The sequence below is a fragment of the Andrena cerasifolii genome, chromosome 15 (genome assembly GCF_050908995.1).
Source record: "Andrena cerasifolii isolate SP2316 chromosome 15, iyAndCera1_principal, whole genome shotgun sequence".
NCBI lineage: Eukaryota > Metazoa > Arthropoda > Insecta > Hymenoptera > Andrenidae > Andrena > Andrena cerasifolii.
The window spans coordinates 661,740-677,955 of NC_135132.1; the positions used below are offsets into that span (position 1 = coordinate 661,740).

General features: G+C 36.3%; 2 protein-coding genes and 2 long non-coding RNA genes across 6 annotated transcripts in view; 2 read left to right on the plus strand and 2 right to left on the minus strand.

Annotated features, from left to right (window-relative positions):
- LOC143377254 (uncharacterized) overlaps window positions 1-16,216 on the minus strand; it is a 134,513-nt gene that overhangs the window by 47,124 nt on the left and 71,173 nt on the right. The window lies entirely within an intron of this gene.
- LOC143377248 (uncharacterized) lies at window positions 1,600-4,236 on the minus strand. Its single transcript, XR_013087261.1, has 2 exons — window positions 3,402-4,236; window positions 1,600-3,332 (listed from the first exon to the last, which is right to left on the minus strand). It is a non-coding gene; the product is annotated as an uncharacterized LOC143377248 (long non-coding RNA).
- Glu (structural maintenance of chromosomes 4-like protein gluon) lies at window positions 4,772-14,168 on the plus strand. 2 transcript variants are annotated; one of them, XR_013087146.1, is made up of 9 exons: window positions 4,772-5,129; window positions 5,207-5,398; window positions 6,210-6,386; window positions 7,649-7,941; window positions 8,029-8,308; window positions 8,392-8,988; window positions 9,067-11,228; window positions 11,640-12,011; window positions 12,628-14,168. XR_013087146.1 is itself a non-coding variant. In XM_076827399.1 (8 exons), the coding sequence occupies exons 1-8, from the start codon at window positions 4,884-4,886 to the stop codon at window positions 11,770-11,772; spliced, it is 4,080 nt and encodes a 1,359-aa protein (XP_076683514.1). In that variant the 5' UTR covers window positions 4,772-4,883; the 3' UTR covers window positions 11,773-14,168. The 2 variants fall into 2 exon arrangements, 1 of the variants encoding a protein (XP_076683514.1); XM_076827399.1 differs by having other exon boundaries at window positions 11,640-14,168.
- Window positions 14,532-16,216, plus strand: part of LOC143377199 (putative inorganic phosphate cotransporter) — a 163,058-nt gene continuing 161,373 nt past the window's right edge. Inside the window, exon 1 of one of the 2 annotated variants that reach the window (XM_076828245.1) lies at window positions 14,532-14,765. In XM_076828245.1, the coding sequence (XP_076684360.1) occupies window positions 14,699-14,765 (67 nt within the window). In that variant the 5' untranslated portion in view covers window positions 14,532-14,698. The remainder of the gene's footprint in view (window positions 14,766-16,216) is intronic. The other variant, XM_076828244.1, reaches the window with a different exon arrangement.

Consider the following 16,216-nt stretch of genomic DNA (forward strand, 5'->3'; position numbering starts at 1 on the left):
CAGTCACTGGCGGTGGCAGTCAGTGCCGGCAAAATCAAAGAATATTCCAAGTAATTTCATCCATCAATGTCCAGACAAAGCATCTCGTCGTATCCAGAAGGCAAACGTAATTATAGAATTGAATAATTTCTAATTATCTACGTCGCGGACATCGAGATTCGCATTATCTAGAAGACAGAAAAGTAGGGTTATGCGCGAAGTGCGAATGTTCAGCGTCTTGTTTAGTAGATAATAATTTAAGACATATTTTCTTATAAATTTTAATGTTCGCAGGAGCATGTATGATCGCCTAGACTGTGTACTGTGTGGAGATGGAGCTGAAGTAAGTATCGCATGTATTCTGTTTATTCATACTGTTATGTGACACTGCCCGAACCACCCGAAAACGGTCGTCACGTGACACTTCTCGACCTACCCGAACAGTCGTGACGCTGTTATGTGACACTGCCCGAACCACCCGAAAACGGTCGTCACGTGACACTTCACGACCTACCCGAACAGTCGTGACGCTGTTATGTGACACTGCCCGAATCACCCGAAAACGGTCGTCACATGACACTTCACGACCTACCCGAACAGTCGTCATGCGACTCCCACTAAATTACGCCAGCGTACCCCTGGAGTTAGGCATGTGCAGCAGCCGGTTAGTGTAAGGTGGCCTGCACGTGCTTTCTCCCTTTTCCAGGAGACGCCGGACCCCCCAGTTTTCCAGGTCACGTGGGCTACGCCAAATCCCTTGTTCTAACAAGGGATAAAAGGACGGAGCTCCTCGAAAACAGGGTCAGTCGATTCCTCCGTGTACAAGCTAACTCGTGTACTCTTTGTCACATTTCTGTACGAATCCAATTTGTGTTGTTAAATAAAAAACTTAGCTTGGAAGAAAACTCTCTTCCATCTCTCAACCCATAACAATACGTTACGTTTAATTTTATGCTAATATTGTATTTGTTTTCAGCGCTAACACAACGCGGAACATGGTGATTCTACACAAAAAAGAAGTCGAAAATACTGAATGAAATTTCCTGATATCGCCCCTACTAGGTACCAGTGGTTACGGGACGTGGATTTGTAAATGTAAATGTTGAAAGTCCCTCTTTGGATTTATATGCGCTTATATTATTTTGTAACAATTGTAATCACTGATCCTGTATATTATTAAAGAAAGAATAAATACTTTTTGAAATAAGTAGAATTAATTATTTAATAAACTGTAGAATCTGCTTGTTGGTCATGTGGAGTAGGGATGCACGTTGGTCCATGTGACGTCACGCGTAGGAAATTCTTTGGCAATTGTGGCCTTCAGATGGCGCTGTTGGATGTGTCAGGCGAGCAGCAGGACCTGCCGTCGATCTGCCGTCGATCTGCCGGCAGACCCTGACAAGCAGACCCTGCCGGCAGAACCGTAGCTGAATGCGGACGTAGGCTGCATCGCAGCTGCCGGCAGATCCTGCTGCCTGATCTGGTTATCAGGGTTTACGCTTGTCACAAATTTTTATAAGAAACCATTCAAATCATCTAAAATAGGAATTTTTCAAGTACAAGCATGTCATTTAAGTTCTTTTCAAACTTTTGACGTTAAAGATATTGCTTACAAATGTGTAAAATTAGAAATTGACCAAACAATTATTATTTTTCCATTACTTCACTCCACTAAGTTTTCAGAAGTATAATAAATCTTTCTATATTATTTAAGGCGCACATCCAACATTTTTGTACTGTAACGGCAAGTCGTGACTACATTTACTTCTCGCAAAAGAACAATGTCAGTACCCAATCTCACTCATTTTTCAGCATTTATGGTGAAACACAATACTGCGCGCACACACACACACGCACGCACGCACGCACCCACCCATATACAGGGTGGGCCCTGTTTCTTTGTATACCACATAAAATATCTCTGCTGCTTTTTACATGTGACCAGCCACCTCTCCTCCCACCATGCATCCTCCGACGCCTAACAATAACTTTGATGCTTGTTTTGTTTTTCCTTACATAAATTTTTAGTAGTATAAAATCCCCATAAAAAAACTTTAAAAAAGTAAAAAAATTACGCCAAGTACATGAAATCAAATAAATTAGAATATTATTCTAATAATTAGAATATAAAAAAAGATGTGAAATCAAAATGAGCTGCAAGTACATAAAGGTGCTTTTCTACTGCGCTTAAGATGACACAACTACATATACACAGCAAAAATGCTGTGTTCATACCATTACCCGTATCGCGGACATTGGAATAATGTGAAGATAAAATGTAACATCTAGACATCTGCCTAGATGTCCATGGCCTAGAAGTCAAATACTTGGCGTGGCCAGGCAAGGTTAAGGTGTCAATGAATAAGAATTATTTAAAAACGCAAAATAATGAAAGTGTATTCATATTGGCAGAGTTTTAAATTGACAAATTATGTGGAAGCTTGTGAGAGGAAAGATATCGGTGTCGATGAATGATCTTAGAATTATTTTAAGACGCAATATAATGAAAATATACTCATATTGTCAGAATTTTAAATTGACAAATTACACTAGTTTACAAAATGAAATAGATTGCATGTACATTTGATGAGAGGTGATTTTTCTTACAGATTTTCTCCCGCTGAATTCGAAAATCAAGGTTAAAACTTTTTCTATGGAACAGTTTTTAAGATATTGTGATTTTAAAATATGTTTACCTCTTTTCACTTTAAAAACCATATCTGGAGCTAAATGTGTCCGATTTGGTCGTTTTTGGTACCAAATGAAACACACTGAAATGATGAACAAATATGTATAATGAGATCTTTAATTGGTTAAGCGGTTCAAAAGATATTGATGAAAATACTCCACAGTTAAAAAAAATTAAATTTTTGAGCTTGTTCTGTGGCCATGGAAAAATAGAAACCGATAAAAAAAACGTCCAGTTTCTCTTCATATGCGTAAAGCTGATACTTTTACACAAAAATAACACCAACCAAAAGTAAATCAACCGAAAAATGACAAAGTTATTAGCGATTGAGTGAATAAATCCAAATCCCATATTTTGGCAAGCGACCATGCCGGCAACGTTTTTTTTTTGTTCTCACGTTGACGCCACTGCTACAGTGAAAACTGACATTTCGTTTTGAATAAAACAACACAATTTTGATTGTTAAAAAACATACGAAAGAACCCAACTTTATGCTTCAGAATATTTTATAAATAGTTTTGGCTCTTGCTCTTGCTACTGCCGCATAAACCCATTTGGTATTTCTACCAAAACCAGTCGAGTTGCTCAGGCAAAAGTAACAATCTGTCGTATGGCAGAGCGGCTCTCTCTCCACATCATCGGTACACCAAATTTTATGTATCGTCTAATTTGGAATAAAAATTCACGTTATTCATGACATGTTTATATGAAACCATCAACAATTTAAACTTACTTTGAACCAGAACCCCACGCGGTAAGAGTTCTATGACACGATAAACACACTTTATTTGGTGTCCACCTCTTATAAAAAGTTGCAGGTGCTATTCCAAAATATTGCAGACAATTTTGTTGTAATGAATCCGTAAAACTACGTCTATTTGCCCCAGGGACAAAATTACCACACACGTATCAGAAATTGTTCGGATCGTTTACGCACTGGAATGGACTGATTGTAACGTTAAGGAAATGGCTCCGAGCTCGTCGACGACGAGATCCTCTTAGTCCTCCCATAGATCCTTGTTGTCTAATCAGAACGATGACATCCCTCAAGCTTCATCAGTGGGTTGTCCTCTAGCCATCTCTCCGTCTTTGCCCCTTCCTTCGCGCTTCCCTCCGCTCTCGGCTGGTGGTCGAGGCACGCTTTCCAAGTACATAGTTTACATAGGCTACATATATTACATTCATACCGAAAAGGTATTTATAACTCGGCCTTTCTCGACCGGAGTTTTTACCCTTACAGGACACCGACAATTATCCAAAGCGAAGACAGAATTTTAAGTGGTTTTACGAGACGAGCCGCTGCCCGTTCGATGAAATTTGGCATGCAGATGTGGAAGGAAAAGTTAAGCTATTTATTATCCTCGCCTGGCGTAACTGTAGTTTTGAAAGCTATTGAATGCAATCCCAGGTTCTCGCACACCTTCTGAGTTCAAGCATCAGCTACCAGCATTGTAAGGTCACGTTCAAAAACTAGCACGGAAAAACCCTCGAGAAACACAACGCGCTCTACGTATTTATGAGTCCTGACAATAAACTCTTCCTCGTCCTCCGTTTCAAATCTCGCTGCTGCGTACATATCGATTACATGCAAATTTCCAGCCACGTTCAAGCGGCAGCGTAACAATAGAGATGAGTGCAGTACATGCGCTAGTGGCGCCCTCTGCGCCGAGCTTTGCATCATCTTCCCCATTGGTGACCTAGCGTATGTACGTTAGAATTATTTTGAATTACTTATGCTTACTTACCTATGTGAAATTTGAATTCGATACGCTGTTCTGTCACCGTGTCTTTATAAGATATAATAAATCAAGCATTTTAAAACTACAATGCCGCTAAACATTATTAATAAGATTATAGTAATGAAATCCATATTCACGTGAATTTATGTGTTATTTTAAATAGAAGTACGTTCACGAATTTCATGGTAGTATTAAGTGTTCTAAGGAGAATGTCTGAGCGGGAAAAAATATATAATCTTTTTTTGTCTTTCATCATACATACAACAGGCTGTATAATTGTCCTCATTTCGTGTTAACAATTTGTATATAATTCAGTAGAAACAATATTGTTAACTGACAAAATTCTATTTTTGTATAAAGAACAAACGTGTTCTTAACCTCTAACCACTACCTATATACAATATTGTATGAACTCGTTTCTTCTAATATAGATTTTCTGGTGTGAATAAAGAATTCCAAATACATCGAGTAGCAGAATGGTTAACGAAAATGAAGATGGTGAGAACGTTTCTGATGAGGCGATGGAAGTTGACGAAGAAAATCCTGCGATTGGTTCAGACGAAGAAGGTGGACTAAGAGTAGATGATGATATATATATACCACCGCCTCCCAAGAATATCAGTGAAATTGATATTAATGGTTCTAGACTTATGATTACTAAGATTGCTAATGAGAATTTTAAAAGTTATGGTAATATGCAAGTAATTGGTCCATTTCATAAGGTAAATGTTAATATTTTGTACATTTTAATACAAGCTATCGGTAAATTAGTAATTTGTTTATCTTCTCTTTCTTATAGTGCTTTTCAGCTATTGTTGGACCAAATGGAAGCGGTAAAAGCAACATCATAGATTCAATGTTATTTGTATTTGGATATAGAGCTAGTAAGATACGATCAAAAAAAATATCAGTTCTAATACACAATTCCAATCAGTATCAGAATCTTAATAGCTGTACAGTATCTGTGTACTTCCAGCAAATAATTGATAAAGTATGTTATAGATTAAAGTAATAATCCTTTGGCTGTACTTCGGAATGGCTCCAGTGGCCGATTGACACGAGGTTTGAGGGGAAGGGTGGGGAGGGTGTGTGGACCCTAAATCTAAAATTGTTGCTTCGGGAATTTATTAGTTTACGAGATATTAATAAAAAAACTTTTAGTATTTCTGTTGACTTATTCCGACATTACGCATTCCACTTTCCAATTTGTTCTGGATATTAGTATTGGTTGGGGCTAAATTAGTGCAGGGGACGTGTGAAGCGATGTAAGTTTGGGGATTTGAACCAGAAACTTGGAGATGCGATCCATCCTATTATACAGGGTGGATACCTATTACTGTATTAATAGGCAATACTCTAGGGGAGTGATTCTATAGGCCAAAATAAGACGAAAATATAGAATACAATTTCTTAATATCGCGCTCCGTTTTCGAGAAAATTGGCTTTAAATTTCAACTAAATACGCGTGCTATTTAGGCGCCTGAGGGGCACGCGGAGGTACAGGGAGCGCGTCCAGCTGCCCGTAGGACAAATTGGGGGGAGGGCAGGATGAAACCCCGTTAGGGCTACGTATATACAGTTCAAAAAAATAATTTGTAAAAAAAAATTAACAATAATTTTTTATTTATATTTCGGAAACTAATAAATTCCTGAAGCTACAATGTTAGATTTAGGGTCCACACTCCCTCCACACCCATCCCCTCAAGCCTCGTGTCGATCGGCCACTGGGGCCATTTGGAAGTATATCCAATCCATTAAATAAAATTTCAAACAAATTTTGTAAAATCGTGATTTTGTTTTAGCCCGAGGGAGACTATGATGTTGTTCCAAACAGCGAATTTGTTATATCTCGAAAAGCATTCAAAGATAATTCATCATGCTATGAACTGAACAACAAGAAAGTGCAGTTCAAAGAGATCGCAAAGCTTTTAAGATCTTATGGTGTGGATTTGGATCACAATCGTTTCTTAATTTTACAGGTATGTTGCCTTTTAATATACCTGTAACGTTTCATTTTTGTTGTAATTCTGTATTAGGGTAAATGATACAGTAGTTGACCACCTAAGAGCTTCAGTTTAGGTAAACGCTATGGAATAAATAACTTGAATTTTATAAATGAAATTTTGTTATACCAAGCGAAAAGAAAAATATTGAAGATGATTATAACACTAAAGAAACTTTGAAGAAATCGGTAGTTTCAATGTTATGCTATTATAAAGAAACATAACTCAAAAGTATAGTTATTGACCAGTCGTGGCATAGTTGTTGACCGATTTAGGTACATTTGTTGACCACTTACTGAATATAAATGAAAGTGGCATATTTTTTACTGTAAAATCATTTTTATTAAATCCATCTGTCACCAAATTAAAATCAAAGACATATTGTCTTGGAGCAGGGTGAGTTTCATGTGCACTTTTCACGACGTATGCCGTGCACTTTGCCGCAGTCTCATTGGCTTCTCATTTCCTTTTTTTTTATTCTTAGATTTCTCTCTCACCTGCTCTTTCTTTTCTTCTTCTTCTTCTTCTTCATCTTCTCTTTGCATCTCTTAGCCTATCTCTCTTTTTCTTCTTTTGCTGTTTGCTTTTCTTTTTTTTTATTTCGTTAAGCGCCTTTGACCTCCGAATTATCGTACCGACCCCCGGACCAATGAAAACTCAGAAGTCATCGGGGGTGCATACCCGAAACCATATTAAAGCAGGGCACATTGCCCCATGCCTCCAAAGATCTAAATTAATTTTCATCGCGGTCTTTCAGCACGAAAATTACGAGTGGTCAATAACTGTATTACTGTGCATTCGTCGAACCAGTTATTGAACACCCCCCAAAACACAGTATAATCACGTTCTACACGACTAGACGTATGACGAATGTTAATATTGGGCCCTTGTCACCTATTGTGATCAATGGTATTCGCGGCAAACAAAATTGAACAATGATTATACAGTCATTAAACAAGTCGCTGCTCTAAAGATGCCCACTAAGCCCTTACCTTCTTTGAGAGTTGAAATTACACGTTTTCCTTTCCGATGATCTCACGGCGGAATGCTTGTACTGAAATCATCGATTCATGGTTGAAATGAAAGGTAGAACCGTCTTTTCTGATCAAATTGCATCATTGATGCGGAAGCGCGCATGTTTATTAGACTATGGCGGCAGAAATTTGAAGTGGTCAACTACTGTACCCTGGTCAATAACTGTATCGTTTACCCTATATTATATTTAATTATTATAATAGGGAGAAGTTGAACAAATAGCAATGATGAAGCCGAAGGCACAAAATGAAAATGATACTGGTATGCTCGAATTTTTGGAAGATATAATTGGAACGGTACGTTACAAAGAACCGCTAGAGAAGTTATCGGAAAAGGTAGAAGTCTTATCGGAATATAGAGTCGAGAAGTTAAATCGTTTGAGAATTGTTGAAAAGGAGAAAACAAGTTTGGAGGAACCGATGCAAGAAGCAGTTCAATATCTGCAACAGGAAAATACAGTTACGAGAATGCAACGTCTACTTTACCATTGTAAAAGGTAGCTTCAACTAATCAAATGTTTTAATTAAGTATTTATTGTAAAAATAATATTATATTTATCTGTAATGGAAATTTGTTCTGACAGATTTGAGACTACAAAAGGTGTTACAGAGCATGTGAACAAAATGAATGAGTTGGAGAAAGACTTATTGGATCTTGCAAATAAAATGAAAGAAGTACATGATGAAAAGGAACAGAAACAAAAAATAATTATGGAAAGGGGTAAAAAATGGGATAATTTGCAGCAGCAAAAAGACGAAGTCGCGGGAAAATTTGATATTATACGGAAAGATGATGAATCACTTCATGCGGAACTAGTGGAGACAAACAAACGGAGAAAAGCTAACATTGCATCTTTAAAAGCAGTAAAACTTATTTTATTATTTTCAATATAAAAGTTGAAACAATTTTCAATTTCAATGATTCAGTAATGGAAGGGCATTTTTAGGAGAAGTCTTTGTTGGAAGAACTCAGCCAAGTTCCTAAAAAAAACATGAAAAATATTCAAGAATGTGAAGAACTTATTGAAACGCATATAAAGAACAAAGAAAAGGAAGAAGCAATATTAGAATCACTGATGGCTGGATTACGCGAAAAGACTGAACCGTTGCTGAACGAACGTGCTAAGCTTGAAAAGAAATTAATATCTCTGAGGAAGGATGTCGATCAAGCACAAGCAGCTTTTAATATTGCACAGTCCGAGCTAGAATTATATACTTCTGTAGAATCTACAGAGAAGGAGAAATTAGAAAAATTAAAGAGCTCTTTAAAATCAACAGTAGACGATTTAATGGAGAGAAAGCTACAGCTGGAAAACTTAAAAGTAAAAATTCCAAACAGTCAACGAGATGTAGTACGAGCACAGCAGGAATTGGAAAGAGTGAAAATTAGGGAAGTTGAAATGAGTGCAAATCTGAAAAGGATGAGGGTCTCGTTTGACGAACAAAAGTTTGCTATGCAAGCGAGTAAGTCAAGAAATAAAATTTTAGACAGCTTAATGCGGGAGAAGAGGGAGGGTAGGGTTCCTGGTATATTTGGTAGATTGGTAGGTAAATTACAATTTTTTTTTCATGTAATAGTTGATCAAATCTAGCTTACCTACTTGTATTTTTCTTACATGTAGGGTGATCTTGGCGCTATAGATGGGAAGTACGACGTTGCAATTTCAACAGCATGCGGCCCTTTGGACAATATTGTAGTGGACACTGTAACGACTGCGCAAACATGCATAACGTTCCTTCGGCAGAACGACATAGGTCGCGCAACGTTTATACCACTCGAAAAACAGCAACGTTTATTGTCGAGATGTAGACAAAAGATACAAACTCCTGAGAACGTCCCAAGACTCTTTGATCTTGTACACGTTGAAGACGAGAGAGTACTACCAGCGTTTTATTATGGGCTACAGGATACATTGGTAGCAAACGATTTAGATCAAGCAACACGTATTGCATACGGTCAGAAGCGTTTCAGGGTAGTTACATTGAAAGGTGAATTAATCGAATTGTCAGGCACAATGAGTGGTGGCGGGCGAACAGTGTTCAAAGGCAGAATGGGTCAAAAGGTATTAAGAAACGAACTTGCAACGGTAGATATTGAAATGTTGCAATCAGATTTGGATAAAACGTACAAAGAGTGCAACCAACTTAGGGCTCAACAACAATCTCTAGAAAATCAGATTCGCACCCTGAATGTAGATTTACAAGAAATGGAAGTGGGCGAAAAAAAGTTACGCATTCAAGTAAAAACTTTACAAGAGCAAGAACCATCTCTACGAACGCAGCTGAAGATTCAAGAAAAGGTAGTTGCAGATTCGGCGTCAAATCCAAAGAAGGTTGAACAGTTGCAAAAAGCAATGAACAGTGCTAAAGAATGTCTGGGGGAAGTGAAGGAAAGATCAAAGTCTATAGAGAATGAAGTAGTACGTATTAATAAATCGATAGAGGAAATATCGGGGAACCGAGTGAAAGATCAACAGAAAAAAATATCTGACTTCTGCAAATCGGTTGATAAAGCTAAAGCTGAAATATGTCGATTACAAGTTGCGATTAAAACGACTGAGAGGAACGTGAAGAAGATTGAACAGCAAATAGACTGTCTCGAGAATGATGTGCATGCTTGCGAACAAAGACTTCGTGATATTCAAAAAGAGAAACAGAAATTGGAAGAGCAAGGAAAAGAACATTTGAGAGAACTTAATGAACTTACGGAAGCTCTTTCGGAAAGAGACTATGCTACGGCATCGCTTAAAGAAGAGTTGAACGCTCTGCAAGCCCGGGAGAATAAAATGAAAGTAGTTAAAATTGATCTCGATCAGAAGATGAAAGATTGTAAAAGTGCAATAAAGGAGTTGAAACAACAAATCCCGGAGTATACAAGAAGAATAGCCGAGTTAAAGCTTCAAGCAATACCTGGGGAAACTTCAGAAGGATTTCAAGAATTAACGGAAGAAGAGCTTAATACGCTAGACGAGAAAGTTCTTTTAGTTAACTTGCAAAAAGCTAAAAACAGATTACCTGCAGAGATTCCGAATATGCAGGTTATTGCCGAGTATAAGGAAAAAGATGCGTTATATTTACAACGTGCCGCAGATCTTGAAAAGATAACTTCTGAGCGTAACAGGATACGTGATATTTATGAAACAGCAAGGCGTCGTAGAATTCAAGAATTTCTCGCAGGTTTCACCATAATTACGGACAAATTAAAGGAAATGTATCAAATGATTACATTAGGTGGTGACGCGGAATTGGAATTGGTTGATTCTTTGGACCCTTTTAGTGAAGGAATTGCTTTTAGCGTAAGGCCACCTAAGAAATCTTGGAAAAATATTTGCAATCTTAGCGGCGGTGAAAAAACCTTGAGTTCCTTAGCGCTTGTATTCGCGTTACATCATTATAAGCCAACTCCATTATATTTTATGGATGAAATAGATGCCGCCTTGGACTTCAAAAATGTTTCAATTGTTGGAAATTACATCAAAGAAAGAACGAAAAATGCACAGTTTATAATTATATCTTTAAGGTCGAATATGTTCGAACTTGCAGATTATCTTGTGGGAATATACAAGACATACAATTGTACTAAAAGTGTTACTGTTGACTTGAGAAAATATTACGAGAGAAATGGAATTACTCCTCCAACGCAAATTACTTCTAAACAAATGTATTCCACTCAGATGCAGAAATTCTCGGTGCAAAGCCAGCATAAAGAACGTTATGCAACACCGCGTACGAATAACGGGGAAGCCACAGACAAAAACCAAGAAACAAACAAAAATACACTCAAGTAAGTTATAACAATTTTTTCGGGATACATATTCCGAATTCTTAAAATTATATGGCTGCTTTCTCTTCTTGAAAAAGTTACATTTGAAAAATATTTGGTTTACGTATCAATTTTACCTAGGGCCCAAGAAATTCTGATTGCTTATAAAAAGTACACTTGTTATTGCCAGTTATGTACAAATGTTTATTAGGCCTTATGTTGTCCTTTCGGCTGTTATGCTCGATGAATAAAATTCAGTTTCCTTTATGAAGTCATTAAAATTAGAACTCTATTGAAAAATATCGGCAAAGAAAGAGCTCTAGTTATTTTTTAATATCAATGGATAGTTCTAATACAGACGAGCTCGCCTGTGATTTTAGGTTGTACAAGTTGCGAGACAAAGAAATTAATTCTTCTATTCTATTTTTTCAGTTTACCTGACCTAGGATTGTGTTCTACGCCAGAAAAGAAATCTCTTCAAAATGAACATACGAATGCGAGTAGTAGATTAAGTACAGACGATTCAAATACTGATATACCTTTGAAAAAAAAGCGTAAATTATGAATTACAAAAGGATTATGTCATACACAATATATTCTACTTTAATCCTTCCACGCGATTATATCCGAATCTAGTGATTGCTTAAAAAAAATATATCAGATGGGGTAATTTGTTGGTCAGTATAACTTTGTTTCAAATCTTTCCTTGATTTGAAGATCGTCTTCATTGTTATCAGTTGCAATCATATACTTCCTTCATTTGGGCTTATACCTTTTGCACAGACAAATACAACGACTTAAGGGGTTATACTTAGTCAGGCGGCCGAAAAGAGGCGAATGTTTGTCAATTTTTTTTTAAAAAGCGGAAGCATATATTTTTACAAAACTTTTTGCGTTTCAAAGAGCAACATTTAAAGAATATTTGGTAATTTTTTCGTGGAAAAATATTTACGTTTATAACAAAATAACAACCCACATCCAAGAAGCCTTTTTAAAAATTTGCTTTTGCGGTGAGCACTGCCATTCGGAATCAGATTATCTAAAATCAAAATACAAAAAAGATTTCGTTAATATATTAATGTATCCTCAGATTGACGAAGGGAATTTTCCGAAATATTAATTTAAAACAAAATGACGGCTATTTAAAATTGAAATCCTGATTTTTTCGTGCATAAATCATGCGATTTAGATTTTAGACAATCTGATTCCGAATGGCAGTGCTCACCGCAAAAGCAAATTTTTAAAAAGGCTTCTTGGATGTGGGTTGTTATTTTGTTATAAACGTAAATATTTTTCCACGAAAAAATTACCAAATATTCTTTAAATGTTGCTCTTTTAAGCGCAAAAAGTTTTATAAAAATATATGCTTCCGCTTCTTACAAAAAAATCACAAATATTCGCCTCTTTTCGGCCTGACCAGGTATAACCCCTTAATGTCAAATCCGGGTAAAATTTCCATAAATAACTTCCGGAACTTAGGTCAATCATAAAATTCGGAAATACATCTGTGAAAGGTGGTACACTGTGAGTACTCCTGTAATTGTAAGTTTTATTTGTAATTCGCAATTTCGCTGCATGTGTAATATAATCTTTATTCATTTCGCTACTAAGACGAACCCGGCAACGAAGCATTAACGCCGTCGCGCATTTTGGCGAAATGCGGCGAAGCGAAACGCGGAGATACGAAGAAAAAAGTTTATGAACAATTGATTTTCATGGACCAGCGATAATTAATTAATTATTATTAATTTCTTCTATTCGCCAAAATGCGCGACGGCCTTAATAAATACGAAGGTGTTGTGGTCTGATCTTCTAAGAACGTATGCTCATTACTATGTAGTAAACATCGGTATCCTCCATCGGATTCATTTTATATTTATAAGTTTGATTAAATTGCAGGGAAACATCTTTGATTTTTAGCGTACAGTAAGATTTGAATGGAATTTATTGAAATTTAACTTGAAACAACTTTAATGTGCCAGGTCATTGGATTTGTCTGTAGATAAACTCTAAGCGTAGATAAGAAAAAGTATACAAGTCCAGTTATAAAGAACAATTATAAATAGAAATAAAAAACTTAAAACGACCTCCATATTACGGAAGCAACTTAATTTGGCAGAAACTGAAATTTGATTTGAAACATTTTGTAAAACAACCATTAGATTTGTGCAGCCGAAATAGTGGTACAGTCGGGAAGGAGGTGATTCCTAGTGTTACAGTAAATAAAAAGTGCAGAATAAAGTTTTTTTATACGGAGCTTAGTGTTCGAGAACATCGATTTTGAAAATTTGTTGGGTATGTACATTGCACACGTGCACCTGACTATAAGAATTGGCAGAATGCAACAGTAAATGTAGTGCAAATGTAGATGGAATAAATCTGAGATGAAACAAGTCGAAATTTAGTTTTTTTTTTAATGAGAGTTTGTCCTTAAGAAAGTCGAGTTTCAACATCCGTTGAGTATACTTGTACTTGACTAAAAATTGGTTCCACTTAGAAATGAATTTTCTCGAAAACAAAGCCCCATTCAAAGAAAATTATTCTACAATTTCGACCTATTTATTCACGGTTCGTTCCATTCGCAGTTCTCGGTATTTACTGGCAAATTCTGCATCTTTTTAGTCGGTTGCATGCGTACTTAGGAATTTTTCAAAATATTTATGGTAATTTACTTTGACAGTACTCGAAATTTGTATACATGAGAAATGTTATATGTGCGAATAATATAAATTTAAAATATAAGTTATGAAATGTATTCAAATAATATCTGCAACATTTATTTCTACAGAATTCTACAGAAAAATTCGTGATTTGTATTTGCGAAGCTATGTCTAAGTTTCTGATTATAGACACATAAGATCTATCCGTCGTATCTATCCGAAGAATCTTTGTAATGTAATAATTGTTTCCGTGGTAAATTACTTAACAACCAACGTCATAATATACCATGAATTAAAACTATTATCCGCATTTTTAAGCTGGAAGGCACGAAAAGATGCTTGTATAAAGTAACTGAAAATGTTTTTGGCATTATTTAAAAAAATTTTCAAGGTAGTGATAGTTTTGTAAATTTATACTTTATACATACTATATTTTTGTACGTGTAAAGAAGGATAAAATGGATAAATAGAGAGGAATAAGAATGAGATATAATTATTACTATTCTTAAGACCATAATAAAAACAATTGATCTATTTAGATATATATACATCATGTGATCGTTATCAGCTGTCAAATGAGACGTAAGTAGTTGATAAGTCATTCTTTCGTGTACTTCAACCGACTAAGTGAGATACTCGGTTGTAGAACTCGATCGAAATATTGTTTCAGTGGACATTGGTCGAAGAGTGGGAAACTAATTGCGAAGGAGCGGAAACAGATTTACAAGAAAAAGGAGGGGGGTTCGTGTGTCGGTGGGGGTGCGTGCCTGATATAGGTATTATCGAGTAAGAGATTTGAATTTGAACAGTCTGTGTTTGACAGTGCCAGATATGACAACCACGAAGAATGAGATGGCCTTAGTAGATATCGTGGAAAAAGGATCAAACAAAATGTCAGGTACGTCACCGAACTCTTCGCGCCAAATTGTTTTATTAATTTAATTGTTTGCAAAACTGGAATCTGTTTATATGATGCGTTACTTTTAAAGCCCACGATTAACAAGTTTACAAGCCATTTGGAAGATAAGTATGTAATGAAGTAGTTCTAATCAGAAGCGTCTTAAGATCATTGTAGGCCCCTGGGCAAAGCAATGCACTGGGGTCCCCTGAATAGGACTTAAAATCAGACTGTTTTTTATTTGCAGGCCCCTACTATCATGGGGCCCCTGGCGACTGCCAAGAGTGCCCTTGACATAAAGACGCCACTGGTTCTAATTATCTGTCACTTATACGGGATGAAATTTATTTCATTTTGTAGTTTCTATAATTGTCACGTTAGGCAGAAACTAAACTAATTGTTATTCTGTGTTGTTTCATTTATTTATTTGTATTTTAAAACTGTAGCAAGCATTTGATATTTTTTTTAGCTCTAATTCATTGAATTTTGCACACATAAGTTTATGTCCGTATTATTTATTCATATATTCCACCTTGCACGTAAAGTGTTATAAGTTACCTTCCCGGGAACTATTATTAGTACTATCGATAAAACTGCTCTTTATTTTGTTCTTTTTGTTATTAGAGAGTTCAATGGTGTCTCTTTATATGACGTCCATATGTACTATACTCACAATCAGTCCACATGGTTAATTTCTGGCGACCACGTAGGCACAAGAAGAAAGTATCCCTTCCCAAATAGGTGTCTTGTAACAAGAAAGAGAGCGAGTAAGGTGCGCATCGCCTGTAATACAGTTAGTAAAAAAGTATTTGGACGCTTTTTAAAATCGCATAACTTTTTTTACAATTGGTCCAAACGACATGAGTTTTTTCTTGAGAAGCTGATTTCGGGAATTTCGCAATTTTCGACCTTATTCTGCGACCTTTAAGCGTTTATAGCTCAAGGCAACGTTAACCGATTTTGATGAAATTTTAGGCATGTATATAACTTACTTCAATCTACAATCGGTTTTTTTTTAATCTCCATTACAGGCTCACAAAAGAGTTTAAAAAACTACCTTTACTATTTTTTCTGGTATTCCGATTAATTCCATTTTTTCTTCAAAACTACGAAACACGTCACTTAGCAAACTAATCCTTCTAGCTTCTCAATAAAAACTCGTGTTGTTTGGACTAATTCTACAAAAGTTATGCAATTTTAAAAAGCGTCCAAATACCTACTACTTCACTAACTGTGTGGTTCTCCTTCGTGCGTATGTGGTCGCCCGGAAGGTATCATGTTCTCTTTTTACACTAGTTTACAGCCATTTTGCGCAGTAGGATGCCACTATTTTTTCTTATGTAAAATGGCCCGCTGATTCCGCAAATAAGGTCCAAAAAATTTTCTATGGATACGTTTTCGAGATATCGACAGGTGAACTTTTTACCTGTCTGTCAAAAAGGTAGTCCCAC